This window comes from Polyodon spathula, chromosome 2, assembly GCF_017654505.1.
Source record: "Polyodon spathula isolate WHYD16114869_AA chromosome 2, ASM1765450v1, whole genome shotgun sequence".
Taxonomy (NCBI): domain Eukaryota; kingdom Metazoa; phylum Chordata; class Actinopteri; order Acipenseriformes; family Polyodontidae; genus Polyodon; species Polyodon spathula.
Window position 1 is genome coordinate 50,794,917 of NC_054535.1, and position 13,402 is coordinate 50,808,318.

Below are 13,402 nucleotides of genomic sequence, written 5' to 3' on the forward strand. Positions count from 1 at the left end.
CTTATGAACTCGAGAATAAGCAGATCTTAAAGTAAAATTAACGTTTTGTTTTAAGTAGAATGTCAGAAAAGTATCTGAGTTAATGAACACTATAGTAATTGTTGTATGTGATTTATACAAATGGATATGGGTTTTACAGGCAACTATCATTCTGCGTTTAAGGCTAGAATCCAAGTTTAGCTGTCTTGATGATAGATAATTCTTGATAGGTTTTCTGGACAGCGTCTTTATCTTGCAAGTGAGAATTGCCTTCTGAACCAAAACTATATAAATAAGACAGATTTAACAGTACTTTGATTATCAAATATTAATTAAACTAAATGTTTGTGTCACTAACGATACCACTGTTAAGATTAACCTTCGTCTTAAATAGCTGTCAGGAATGCAGTTGCAACCTTTAAGGGAATCTCCCATAGATTGTGTTGGCTCATCAACCAGCGGGAGTGGGGTGTCGTTGTTTAAACTTTCTTTTCTGTACTATTTAGTTGATTCTTCCTTTCTGTATTTTAGTTCAATTGTGGCACCTCCTTAATTTTTCCTTTTATTTAGATTTATTTCAAATAAAACTGTTCCTTTATATTCACTAGAAGCGTTGTCTAGTCTGATTATTTCAATAAAGGTGGGTTCTACGTGATTTGAATTCAAATAAGGTATTATATTAAAGCTTAAACTAGTCCAAATACAAATAGACCTTAAAATACTACCACAGCGTAATACATCCCCATCTGCTACTACAACTGTTCAAATAATGTACCTGTCACTTTTCATTGTTAACATCCTGACAACTTTTTACACTCATACCTTTTGAAGTCTGTTTCAAAGTGTCTGCTCTAGTGCACTGGGGTTTGAGATCTTTCCTCTAAACCACTACCAGAAGAGCGACTTAAAAAAACAAAACATAACAAGTGCTCTGGCTTTTCTGTTCTGTACCACATCATAGATCGTTATTGCTGTGTTATCTGTTTGACAATGTGGGCAATAATCCATACATAGTAAGTGCACTAGAGCGGACATTGGTGTCTTAACCCAGATCAGTTAAAGGGTATATAAGGACCTTTTTATTCTATTGGTACGTATTCCCATGTGTTGCTACAACGGTTTAAGGTGGGTGTATTGTTTAAATTTTTTTTACATTTTGACTACTTTTTTTTAAACTTTTAAATTGCATTCCACTGCCTCCAAGATGGCTTTGTGTGGACCACTCAAACTACATTTCCCATCATCCTCCTGCTCACATATGTTACTGAGATGGATTTACCAGTGAGCATGAGGATGGTGGGAAATGTAGTTCTGAGAAATACACAAGGAGTTTGGAGCTATAATAAAAACAGCCAGAGAGCACTTCAATTTAAAAGTGAAAAAGTGGTCAAGATGTAATAATAATTAAAACAATATACACACCTTGCTTAACCCTATGCCGTCTACAGGGAATGACCATATTTGGGTGTAAATATATGGCAAATTTGTGTTAGCACTTGCAGACTGGTAACAGTAAATCAGAAATTAAAACTCAATATATCAACAGAAAGGTATTAAGTAGTCCTTTCCATAATAATATGTTTCATTGTGGGATTTTTTATATTTTTTCACATATAAGCCACGCCACCCAAGAAGTAAAAAATTGTTTAATAAATATTTGTAAAACATACAAATGTACTATTTTCAAAACGATGTAGAAAAAAAAAAGAGTATTTAGGTGCTGCGCAATTTTACAAGGATTTCCAATCAGAAATCGGAATTGAATCTCACACAAGTTGTTGAGTGGTTTTTTTTTTTATTATTCAAAAAGAAAAAAAAAAACTTGCGAATACAGTATGACTCTGCATTGGTAAAAAAAAAAAAAAAAGACATACTACCAATAAAAAAATGGCTAAATGATAATAAAAACTAGATGTAGTAATAACTACATCTGAATAATTATCCATCCATTTTGCACACAAGAAAACAAAGAAAACAGGGAAAGTACACTAATAATACTTCAATATTTGAATTTACACCTAAGTTATTTAGGCATCAGATGCATGCAACTTGTTTACATTAGTTCCGCCTTGGTCAGGAGAAACATTTTCAAAACCGGACATAAAATAAAAACAAATATAATTAAAATAACATTAAAAAAAAGAACAAAATAAAAGGGAGATCTCAGATGTCTATATAGTAACTAAGTTTTTTTGTCTCAATCGCCAACTCCTGGTTCTGCCGATCCCTTCAATATATTGTTACCTTTGATCAACAAGTATCATTAACATCTGAGGTATCTGGTCAAGCAAGGTAAACCAGTGAAGATTTTTGTATGATTTTACATTTTGGAAGGACTGTATCTGAATGGTCATTTTCTCAAAATTAATATCTGTAGTGGTCCCTATACCATTTATACTTTACATGTAAAACCTTTCTATTTGTATGTTAGCACACTTAAGAATCAAACTCATGAAAATAAATCATCAATTAAATAAGCAGATCTTGTATTCACAGTTAAGGTTATCCTGGGTTTTCTTATATGCACAAATATAACTGTTCTATATTTTAAATATGTTGGCAATTTGACTGACAGGATGGCAAAGGGTTATTGAGACTCGGAGACAGTAACTGTGGTTTCAAGTGCTGGGGTGTGCATTTATTAAACAAAATTAAATCAAAACCCTGCTCACAGAGCAAAATAAAAAAAGGTAAACAAAAACAAGTCGCAAACATAGACATCCACAAACGAAAATCCCTCACCCAAGTCTTCCACTATCACGGTGAGTTTTATTTAAATATAGGGGTGTTTGTCTCTCACCATGTGGCAGCTAAAACCTCTCCCCTAATGAAATCTCCTGGATGCACTTGCATTATCTTATACTCAACCTCTCCAAATCAGACCTCCTTTTCCTCCCTCTTCAACCCCCTACTTCTATCTCTATTCCACTTGAATCCACCACCCTCTCTCCCTCCTAATCCACCAAGAACCTTGGTGTCACATAATTCGCTCCTTCCTTACTACTTCAGGCAGCTTCTAATTCAGGCCCTGGTATTGTCCTGCCTTGATGACTGCAACTCCCTCCTGGCCGGCCTTCCTGCCTCGCTACCCATCCACTCCAGCTCATCCAAAACTTGGGCTCGCATTCTCTTTTCCCTTCCTCATTTTTGCACTCTTTGCACTGGCTCCCTATTGCTGCTTGCATCCAATTCTAAACTGTTGTACTCGCCTTTTCGCTGTCTTGACCATTTTGCTCCCTCCTATCTCCAGACTATCATTTCCCCCTCCACTCCCCCCTCTCCAGAGCATGCTCCTTCTCCACCCTTGTGTGATACCTTGTAATGTGATTTTGTAACAATTGTGTTGCCCTGGAAAAGGGCATCTGCTAATAAATAAATAAATACATAATATTGCAGCTGCCATAGCTAATCCAGCAAGCTTCTCTAGTGCTGTCAGCATCAGGAATACTGATAGTATTTTTTTTTTATGTGTGTTCCCGAATTTGGTGAACAAAATTATTTGGTCACCTTATTTTAACGGCTTTCAGTAAGTTTGTGAAATGAAGTGTTTCAAAAAGATAATCGTGCCTTCTACTGGTGATTTGGTTTTATTTCAAACCCATAAGAGTTTGTGCGGATTGAAACCTCTGAATGACGGAAAATGATGTTTCCTATGGACCACATTAGTGGAGCACTTCATGGGGCAACTCAACCTTCCAAAGGGTAACAGTACAGTAAAAATTGGTACGTATCACTATTTATTTTCAGAAAAATTGTGCAAATGAAATACAGCTGCAACACAAATGTTAGTAGGTTTCATATATACTTGTAGTAGTTTTTTAGTGCTACTAGTGATATAAGGAAGATATATCCATTACATTGAGACTATTTTCATGATTGTTAAAATTTACCAAAGTAGATATATTTGAATTCACATACAGTGTAGGCTACGTGTAGTTGAAAACGCCATTCAAACCAACAACAACAACAAATAGTCCCTCTGTGCTGCCTGTAGCTTTGTAACCTTTGACCTGTTTTTTTTTATTTCCTGTTCCAAAACACGTGGACGCGGATAGAGAGTTCCAGTGTAACAACATGGCGAGCGGCTGTTTAAGCTACGAGGGTTGTAATTTCTTCAGACAGAGACTGGTTCTATCAACTCTCAGCGGTAAACCAGTCAAAATCCGAAAGATCCGATCCAAGGATGATAATCCTGGACTACGAGGTGAGTGTCTAACTATCGGTTTTTGGGTGTGACTTTTTTTTGCACACTAAAAACTCTCTCTCTCTCTCTCTCTCTCATATATATATATACATACACACATACACTACGCAGTGCTTGTGTGCTGTTAATTTTAGTGCTAGCTAACTTATTTTAGTTTTGTTAACCACTGTTAATCAATATTGATTATAGAAAAGGCTCAGTAAGTAGGTAACGGTCAAAATTGTCTGGTGAATATATTAGAAGTTTCCTTGCCATCAACAAAGAATACGTTTCACTGGAAGTACGAGAAAACTGGCCAGACACACACATGCCAATTGCAAGCAGTTGTAATTTAATTATTGCATTTTATTTTAGCCCGTGCCCTCCCTCCTTATGCAGTCAATCTAAATGGTCAGAAAAACAAAGATCGCATATAGTCATACTGGGTTCTAAAAACAATAGTGGGAAAAGATGTATTTTACAACGTGACATTTTGCATCATAATTTATACCTCATGTTACAAATATTAATTACCTTTTGTATGATGTTGAAACTTACATATACGCCATAAACTACAGCAAGGAAGTAGCTTAAACATATCTTACAACAATTAACATAAACTTGAAGGTCTCTTTAGCACGTTTGCATTGACTGCTAAATTAAATTACAAATAAACTAGGACTTACGGTTTCAAAAGAACTTCAGGGAGTTTTCAGAACTATCTAACTGGTAGTTAGCCTAGTAGTGAGTGTTCAGTAAACTCTGCAGTTTGACTCGAGTTAATCAGAGGAAATCTTTAATCTGATTAATGGGGTGTACATAGCATGAGGGTGAAGTAGCCACAATTTTACCCTGTGACAAAACTATTAATTAGATTGAACCAAAACCAAGAAAGGCTTCAAATGAATTTCCTGCACAAAGTTGGGAAGTGTCATTTAGTCTGACTCCAAATATTGTTTTTATTTTTTTCAAATTCTCTTACTTTTAGGGATAGTGATTTGAAATTTCTCACTTTCAGGTCTTTGCAAAATGCAGATGGCCCAGTGCAAAAGGTTACAGCCCAACGAAACGTACTCGGTTAAAAATAAGAGATTTTCTCTCATTGCAATACATTAATACATTTTTAGCAATTTACAAGGGTGAAGAATTGAAATTTAAGAAAAAGCTGTATAAAAGAAAGTTTAGGAAAAAATTCTGTGAATTTAGTGTTTTTCATGTATATTCATGTCAAACTGATGTGTAGGTATAATACAATGTCAAGCAGCCAGACTAATGGGTGTGTAAGCAGTCTGGTCAGTTGATTTTCTGCATGATTTACCCACACCCTAAATGTCAAATACTCTGCAAGACCAATAAGTGCTGCTGTAAAAGCACATGATGTGAACCTCTGTAGTCTACAAAACTCCAAACGTCTTTTAACTCAGGTCACATGACCAAATACTGGTCACGTGTTAATGGACAGACACGTCGCAGACAGCTGTAGAACAGAGTGTCCGACAAACGATGCGTGCGTAAAGGACGCGGTTCCCTGCATCCCCGAGAGCCTTGATTAACAACCGAGATCTTTGACCAAACAGGAAAGTGTAAGCATAAAATACGAGGGGTTATTTTTTAGGTGATACCATTTATTGAACCTTTCAAAGTATTGCCATTTGACGAATTACTTTGTTTTATAAGCAAGGTTATAAAGAAATACTGCATTTACGTTACACATTAAAAAAATGCATTCCTTTGCAATAAATACATATAAATAACAAAGCCCTTTGCAAAGCAGGCTTTTTTCATCCTTTACACTTTTGTTGCCATTGTGTTTGGTGATACCCAATTGCTTTAAGCCTAGACTTTTCTGCTCCTTAAATGCAATTCATTGTACACTACAGAGCTCAGAGTTGGCCAAACTCCTTATGGGCATCTCCTAGCTTTTAAAATCTGGTCTCCTTAAAATAAATAAATAAATGGGCCAGCTACACTCTGGTTTTAATGTCAAGTTGTAAAAATAAAACAAATGGATGCTGACATTGAGCAACTTGATTTCAGTAGTTCATTATACAAAAAAAGACTTTGAAGAAACTTTATGAACAAAATGAAAACTGAGCAAACAGCATGATTAGCAACAACATGTTGACAACCAGATGTCAAATTATTACTTTCCATAATATATTTTAAGACGTAGTACTAAATACAGTAAGTTAGGGTGTACTGAAATCTGCACAATGAACATGTACTGAAATAATATTTAAAAAAAAAAAAGATAGCTTGATTGTTTTAACATGTAGGCTACTTAAAAAAATCAAATAAACAGTTGACAAACGAGGACCATTTTTAAGGTACATACACTGCATGTAAGTTAAGAAACAATTCTTATGTGCCGTTTACTGCGCCGCTGGGATACTGAACCGAAGCCTGAACAGGGTCTAACCGAGCGTTCCCTAAGCTTTTTAGATACTGAGAAACTTGCCATTTTAACTGAGGAAGGGTAAATTGTCAGTGAGAAACCTTCGGCCACGCATTAACCCTTTTAATTTATTTTTGTTGCATTATGCAATTTTGAAACAATATTCAAAAGTATCTCAACAATTTTACATATTTAAACAAGACATTTATTGTGGCACTGCCTCCTCTGGTCCGTGCAGCCCTGTTAGTTGTTGTCATAGATGCAGATTGCATGCTTAACTGGTGGTCTGCATAAAATTGCTTTACACTACTGCAGTCCGAATATTCGAGTATTCAAAATAAAATTACTACTCTAATACTTTGATCAAGTTTCGAATACTTGTTAAAGTGATATATGCCAAGTTTCAGATCAATCGCTTCACCGGTTCCCAAGAAGAAGATTTCAAAAGGTTTTATCGAAAAATGTGTCATGGTGCCAATTGCAAGGATGTAGCAGCAAAATTTTTTCTGACAGCCAATATATCCAGCTTGTTACATAGTCAGAACCTGATCAGTCACACAGCTTCGAAGCAGCAGCGGTTTAAAGTTTTGGGAAAAAAAAAAAAAAATCTTAACAATAAGATTCACAGCCTTTGGCTTGTAAGCCTAACTAGAACTGCCAGTAACATTTGCATAACATTTGGTTGACCTAAGTTTTTTGAAAGTATTAATAATAATAATAATAATAATAATAATAATAATAATAATAATAATAATAATAATAACTAAACTGCCAGGCAGTTTTACGGCTCCCAAGCCCCAGTATCAGTACCTGTCTAAGCGTGTTTAGTTCTCAATATGCCAAGTTTAAAATCAGCAACTTCAGCTGTTCCACAGAAGATAATTTTCCAAGTTTCTTTTTTTTTTTAAATGTGCCAGACAGCCATGATGCTTGTGAAGTTTCGAGTTAGTCAAGTAAACAGTTTGTCAACTGAGGCAGTTTTAAATTTCAGACGTAAACATACACCTGGCGGCCATCTTGTGTTATAAAACTGAACCATTTTGACATGTGTATTCGATTGTTACTGGTTGGTCAAACGGTGTTCAAATAGCAGCAGTTTGCTGTTAAGGGCTCATTTTGATAAGATTTGTGGCAACCGTTTTGACATTAAAATTTATCGCAGAAATTTCTGCTTCGCAAAATTGATGCGGGTTTGGATGCTGATGATATGTACCAAGTGTCAGATCAATCGCTTCACTGGTTCCCAAGAAGATGATTTCGAAAGGTTTCTAAAAAAATACGTCAAACAGCCATTTTCATTTCCGGTCAACACGGTTTTTTAAAAGTCAGTTGTATTGATACAGTATCAGGGAAGATGCTTGTGAAATTTGGAGTTAGTCAAGTAAATCGAAAAATGCGTTGCGGCACCAATTGCAAGGATGCAGCAGCAAAATGTAACCTGATCAGTTGCACAGCTTCGAAGCAGCAGCAGTTTAAAGTTTTGGGAAGAAAAAAAAAAATAATTGAAAAAAAAAAAAAAAGAAAATAAATCTTAACAATAACAATAGGTTTCCCAGCCTTTGGCTTGGAAGCCCAATAAAAAATAAAACAGAATTCAACATCATTGGCAAGAGAGCACATTTGTATCTTACAGCACCAGTAGTTCTATTGTGTGTGGGTAATTCTGAGAACACTTTTATTGGAATGCCCTTTCCGGTGTTTTCCAGCGTTTACCTTTTTTTAATCCAGTTAACATTACTGATGTCAAATAACAAAACCCCTCTGCTTTGAATTCATTTTCTCTAAACCTGCATGTTGTAACACAGGAAAAGGGACATGTTTACTTGTTTTGTCTTGAGTCTGGACTTTCTTTTGGAAATAAGCTCCCCAGACTGGGAGAAAACTCTCACTTGGTACCGATGTAGCAGGTATACAGAGGTACGTCCAGGCCATCTTCAGCAGTGGGGGAACCTCACACCTTCAGAGTTCCAAAATTCCAGAGGACATCGCTTCCTGTCTGTGTTGGGGAGTGTGAGGTACATTTTCACCTCGGTCTCTCTTTGGATTCTGCTGTGTTACCTTCCAAACAGAATAGAATTCATATCACTAAAAAATGTGCTGCATCACAAGTCAATAACTGTTTTGATGTCAGATATTGATCAGTTGTTGATCAGACATTGACAAGTTTAGTTAACTTGAACGTCCTTTAGTTATGTAGCATGAACAACATATAAACATTGTAGTACAGACTTTAGCTATACAAACCTTGGCATCAAGGTCTTTCTATACATCATCAGATAGGGTACTGCATGCTCCTGTCACAACAGCCTGAGTGCCACTATCTTCAGCCAGCTGTGATGCTTCTGCTGTCATAGCCTTAAAGGCCTTATCAGCATTTTTTGTCATTCCCAAATGCAAAGGTTTTGAACGGTGGAGATTACCAGAAATCTGTAAAACATTAGGGGAAAAAGGAACACAAATGCTTGCTGTATAATGTTGCTTGTAAACCAGAGAGATTTAAACATGAGAATCATTTAGTCATATATCCCCATGTTTCTAGATGTTATAACTCCCTGTGTATGTTCCACACCTTTTCCAAAGACACATTCAATGCATCAGCCAGGCTGTGAGCAGTGGTTCCTTTATCATGCTGCTGTGGCAGTAATTTTTTGTAAATTTCTGACTAAAACAACCACTTTTGGTGCAGTTACATATTTCTCAGCAGACATCTCCTTGGTGACAGCAAAGAAGGGCTTGAATCTAAACAGACATACAAAATATATACTGTCAATACTTAGTTACATGTTTGAACTGTACTTTAATGGAAATGTGGTAACAGAAGCTATCATTTTATGGCAGAGGTGAAGTTTTTCTATACATGTAATATTGAAATTTAACAGAACAAACATTACAACAATGAGCATTAAATTTTGTGTGAGGTAGCCAGATTTTTACAGAGCTTTTACAAATTTTAAAATCTACATACCTTAATGGTCTGCTCTATGGCAATACAGTCATTGTGGAAAATGACAGGAAGAGATCCAGCACCAAGAGATGCGAGTGCAGCTGAAACGGGCTCATTCAACCGCAGAAAACGCTTCAACATGAGGAATGTTGAATTCCACCTGGTCTCCACCTCCTAAATGAACTTCAGGTCTTGCTGTAAAGCTGACAGTTTCTCCTTTGCAACTGTGCTTGATTTGAAGTATCCAACAAACTTCCTCACATGCTATCTGATGTTCTTTGGTTCAGGTACTGCACCTAGGCTGTCTTTTACAATTAGGTTAAGTGTGTGTGCAAAGCATGGCATATGTACAGGCTGAGGCTGAGCACGCTTGACTTTTCCCAGTCAAACCCCATTCCTGAATAATGCCATGAAGGCACTCTACAGTAGCACCAGAGGTACGGTGTTCTGTGAACCTAAAACATATATAATTTAAGTTAAAAAAATTGCCCATAAATAGCAAGCAAGGGTTTAATACAAGGTAACTTAATAAATAAAAAAATAATTGGTACCTGTGAACATCCAGAAGTTTACTCCTCAGTTGTCCATTTGGAAAAACATAATGGTGTGTAATAGCCAGAAATGAATTAATGTTAATTGATGTCCTCATATCTGTGGTAACACAAATATTGAATGGAACAGACAGTATTTCTGATGAAATGCCTCTGACTCCTTTGTCAGGGCTGTTTTTGTCTCTTGATACTGACTTTGTCAGTCGCACAACTTCGGGTCTGGATGGCAGTTGAGATCTTGGGTTGAGCATGTACAAATCCTCGGAAGCTGGCATCTTCAACAGTGGAAAATGGCTGCATGTTTTTTACTTTTTTTTTATCATTTCAACCAGTTTTTTATCCTGCGTTTTTTTTTTGGGGGGGGCAAACTGGTTGCTGAAAGTAAACAAAAAAATAATGACAGTAAAGGTATTAATTTGGGTGTCTTTACATTAACCATTCTCAGTTCATGGTACATGTGCAAAAGTAATTATTGATTTAGGGTTTTGATTGTTTCTTACTTTATACTTTTGAATTGTGTTATGGAGGATTTAAAGAAACACATCTGGGAATCTGACTCTAAATATTCTGTTTTTTCAGTTGGGTGAAAAATCCTGCAGTGTTTCCAGATTGACAAGGTCGTTTTACTGTAATCGTGTTTGTGTTTTTTTTTTTTTTTTTTTTTTTTTTTTTTTTTTTTTGCAGATGACACATTTTACTTTCTTTTGTGCATTGTCAACAAAAGCAAAGTAGAGCACAAAACGGACTTAGTTTTGCTTCCAGATACTGCCGACATTTTCAGAATTTAACTTGTACTGTTACTACCAGTATTACCTCGATTATCAGTGTGGCCCCATGTCATGAGAATGAGGTGAGAAATCAGATTACGCCACTGTGTGACAGTGTTGAGCCCCTGTAAACGTAGAGCCAGGCTTAGAATCCGAAGTGAACTCTGGGAGTCGTATGTACTTGCATACTAAAAGGTTCATTCTCTGGTTCATGTGCTAGAGTAGAAAACTCATAATTTTGTTTTGGTTTTGATTTCTTGCACAGCGGCGCACACAGCAGTTGTGCTTTCATAAGAGAAAAATAAGTACAAATTTTCATGTTCAATATTTATATTTAAAATATTCGATTCCATGAGTTGGAATCGATTCTGGTGCTGGAGTCGACTGCATACGATTCTAAATATAGAATCAAATCTTATTTAAGATACAGAATTGAGAATTGATTCTCCATCCATAGCTAGTTATGTGGTGTGTGAATGAATACTGAGTTAGGATTAGATAATATTTCCTATTGGGGGTTTACTTTATTTCAAATCTCCTTTAGAATAGGTGGAGGCATTGCATAAAAAATAAATAAAACAGATATAACTAAGTAAACAACTGGGAACCAATGGCTCCGCCACTTGCATTGAGTCTGGTGTTTCTGTATTCATAAATTAGAGACATCATTGGGATGTTATACTTGTCATTTTGTTAGAAATAGAGCATAAATATTCACAACCGAGGCCCGGTATTGGCCTCGAACCACGTAGTCCTGAGCAAGTACCTGTCGTAACTGGGATTAATGGTAGTATGTTTCAGCTTCTAGCCAAACTCTGAAGAGACAGTGGGCCCTGACTTTGTTACTTTTCTGCTTATCCACCCATTGTGTTCTCAGGCTTACAGAAAACAGCAGGAACCAAAGAGTAATCGGCAAGATGACTGCATTGGTCAAGTAAAATGGTTAGGCTCAGGACCATTGACTATTGCTCCCAGAAGCGAGTGCAATGTTATCTGTGGAGTATGAAACCTTTGGGAAAGGCATCTTCATGATTGAGACACTGACCACCATAACGCTGCCCCAGGGTGTGTTACTACAACCATGAGTCCTGACCGCATCAACCATTGATGTAAACAGTCTTACTGTTAGAGTGCGGAATGAGTCGATGAAAGAAACCACACTGCCAAGTGGGACAGTGCTAGTCCACCTATACAAGACAGACACTAACTCTGGCTCAAAGACAGGATCAACAGTTACCTGCCCTTGATCCCCAGCTGTTTGATTTTGGAACATCACCTATTCCAGAGATGTGGAAAGAGAGACTGAGCAGAAAACTGGCTGAACGAGCCAAATTATTCTCAACTCATGAGTGGGACGTGGGACTGGCTATCGGAATCGGAACACACCATTCGTCTCGGAGACTCGAGACCTTTTAGGGAGAGGTCGCAAAGGCTTGCTCCTGCTGATATTGAAGACGTACGCTGTCATTTGCAAGAGTTGTTAGCAGCAGGCCTTATTAAGGAGTCTGTGAGCCTGTACGCAAGAAAGAACGGATCAGTACGAATGTGCATAGAATATCGCACTTTGAACCGGAGGACCACACCTGACCAGTACACTATGCTGTGCATTGATGACGCATTGGACTGTTTGGTAGCAAGTGGTTTTCCATATTAGATCTTCGCAGTGGCTATTATCAGATAGCTATGGCAGAGGAAGACCAGGAGAAGACAGCATTCATTTGTCCTCTTGGTTTCTACCAATTTGAACGTATGCCGCAGGGTATCGCAGGTGCTCCAGCCACTTAATGGAGAAGGCCATAGGAGATATGAACCTTCTCCAAGTACTCGCCTACCTAGATGACATAATCATATTTGGTAAGACGCTGGAAGAACACAGAGACTTTTAAAAGTTCTAGATCGGCTGGAAGAGTGCGATCTAAAAGTGTCCATTGACAAGTGTCAATTTTGTCAGCCTCAGGTCAAATACGTTGGCCATATCGTCTCTGAACACGGTGTAGCAACTGACCCTGCAAAGGTTGAAGCAGTGGCCATAGCCTTCTGTGGCTGTTACCGTAGATTTGTAGCAAACTACTACTCCGTTGTCAGACCATTGACAGAACTTACCAAAGGCTATCCATCCGCCCAGTGTAAAAACAAAGCCGCATTCAAACACATTGAAAAGGCCTACTTTAAAGAGTCTGAGCCCTTTGTAGACCGGAGGAATGATCAGTGCACCGAAGCCTTTCAGAAAATCATTCACTGCCTTTTCAAGGCCCTGGTATTGGCTTTACATCTTGCATGAATGGATTAGGTGCTGTACTAAATCAGGAATACCCAGAAGGACTGCGACCAGTAGCATTTGTCGTGGATAAATTTCACGATTTATCTGAAGCTGTATCAAATATATTACTATATTTGGTATGTGCTTTCTTAAAGTATAAAATACAGTTTTCTTTACAGGTTTTCTAGAGTGAAATAACCACACTATATGGAAGGGGATGTTTCAATGACCTGTTTACTTTCCTCCCACATTATTCAGGGCTCGCAAAATCACTTGCCTAACTTTCTGGGACAACCCAAAAAAAAATACGTCGAACGTAGTCT

The 13,402-nt window shown here is 37.2% G+C and overlaps 1 protein-coding gene across 1 annotated transcript in view; it reads left to right on the forward strand.

The window, feature by feature from the left end:
- The first annotated feature begins 4,022 nt into the window (after positions 1 to 4,022).
- rcl1 (RNA terminal phosphate cyclase-like 1) overlaps positions 4,023 to 13,402 on the forward strand; it is a 41,729-nt gene continuing 32,349 nt past the window's right edge. Inside the window, exon 1 of the mRNA XM_041224584.1 lies at positions 4,023 to 4,183. Coding sequence (XP_041080518.1) covers positions 4,054 to 4,183 — 130 coding nt within the window. The 5' untranslated portion in view covers positions 4,023 to 4,053. The remainder of the gene's footprint in view (positions 4,184 to 13,402) is intronic.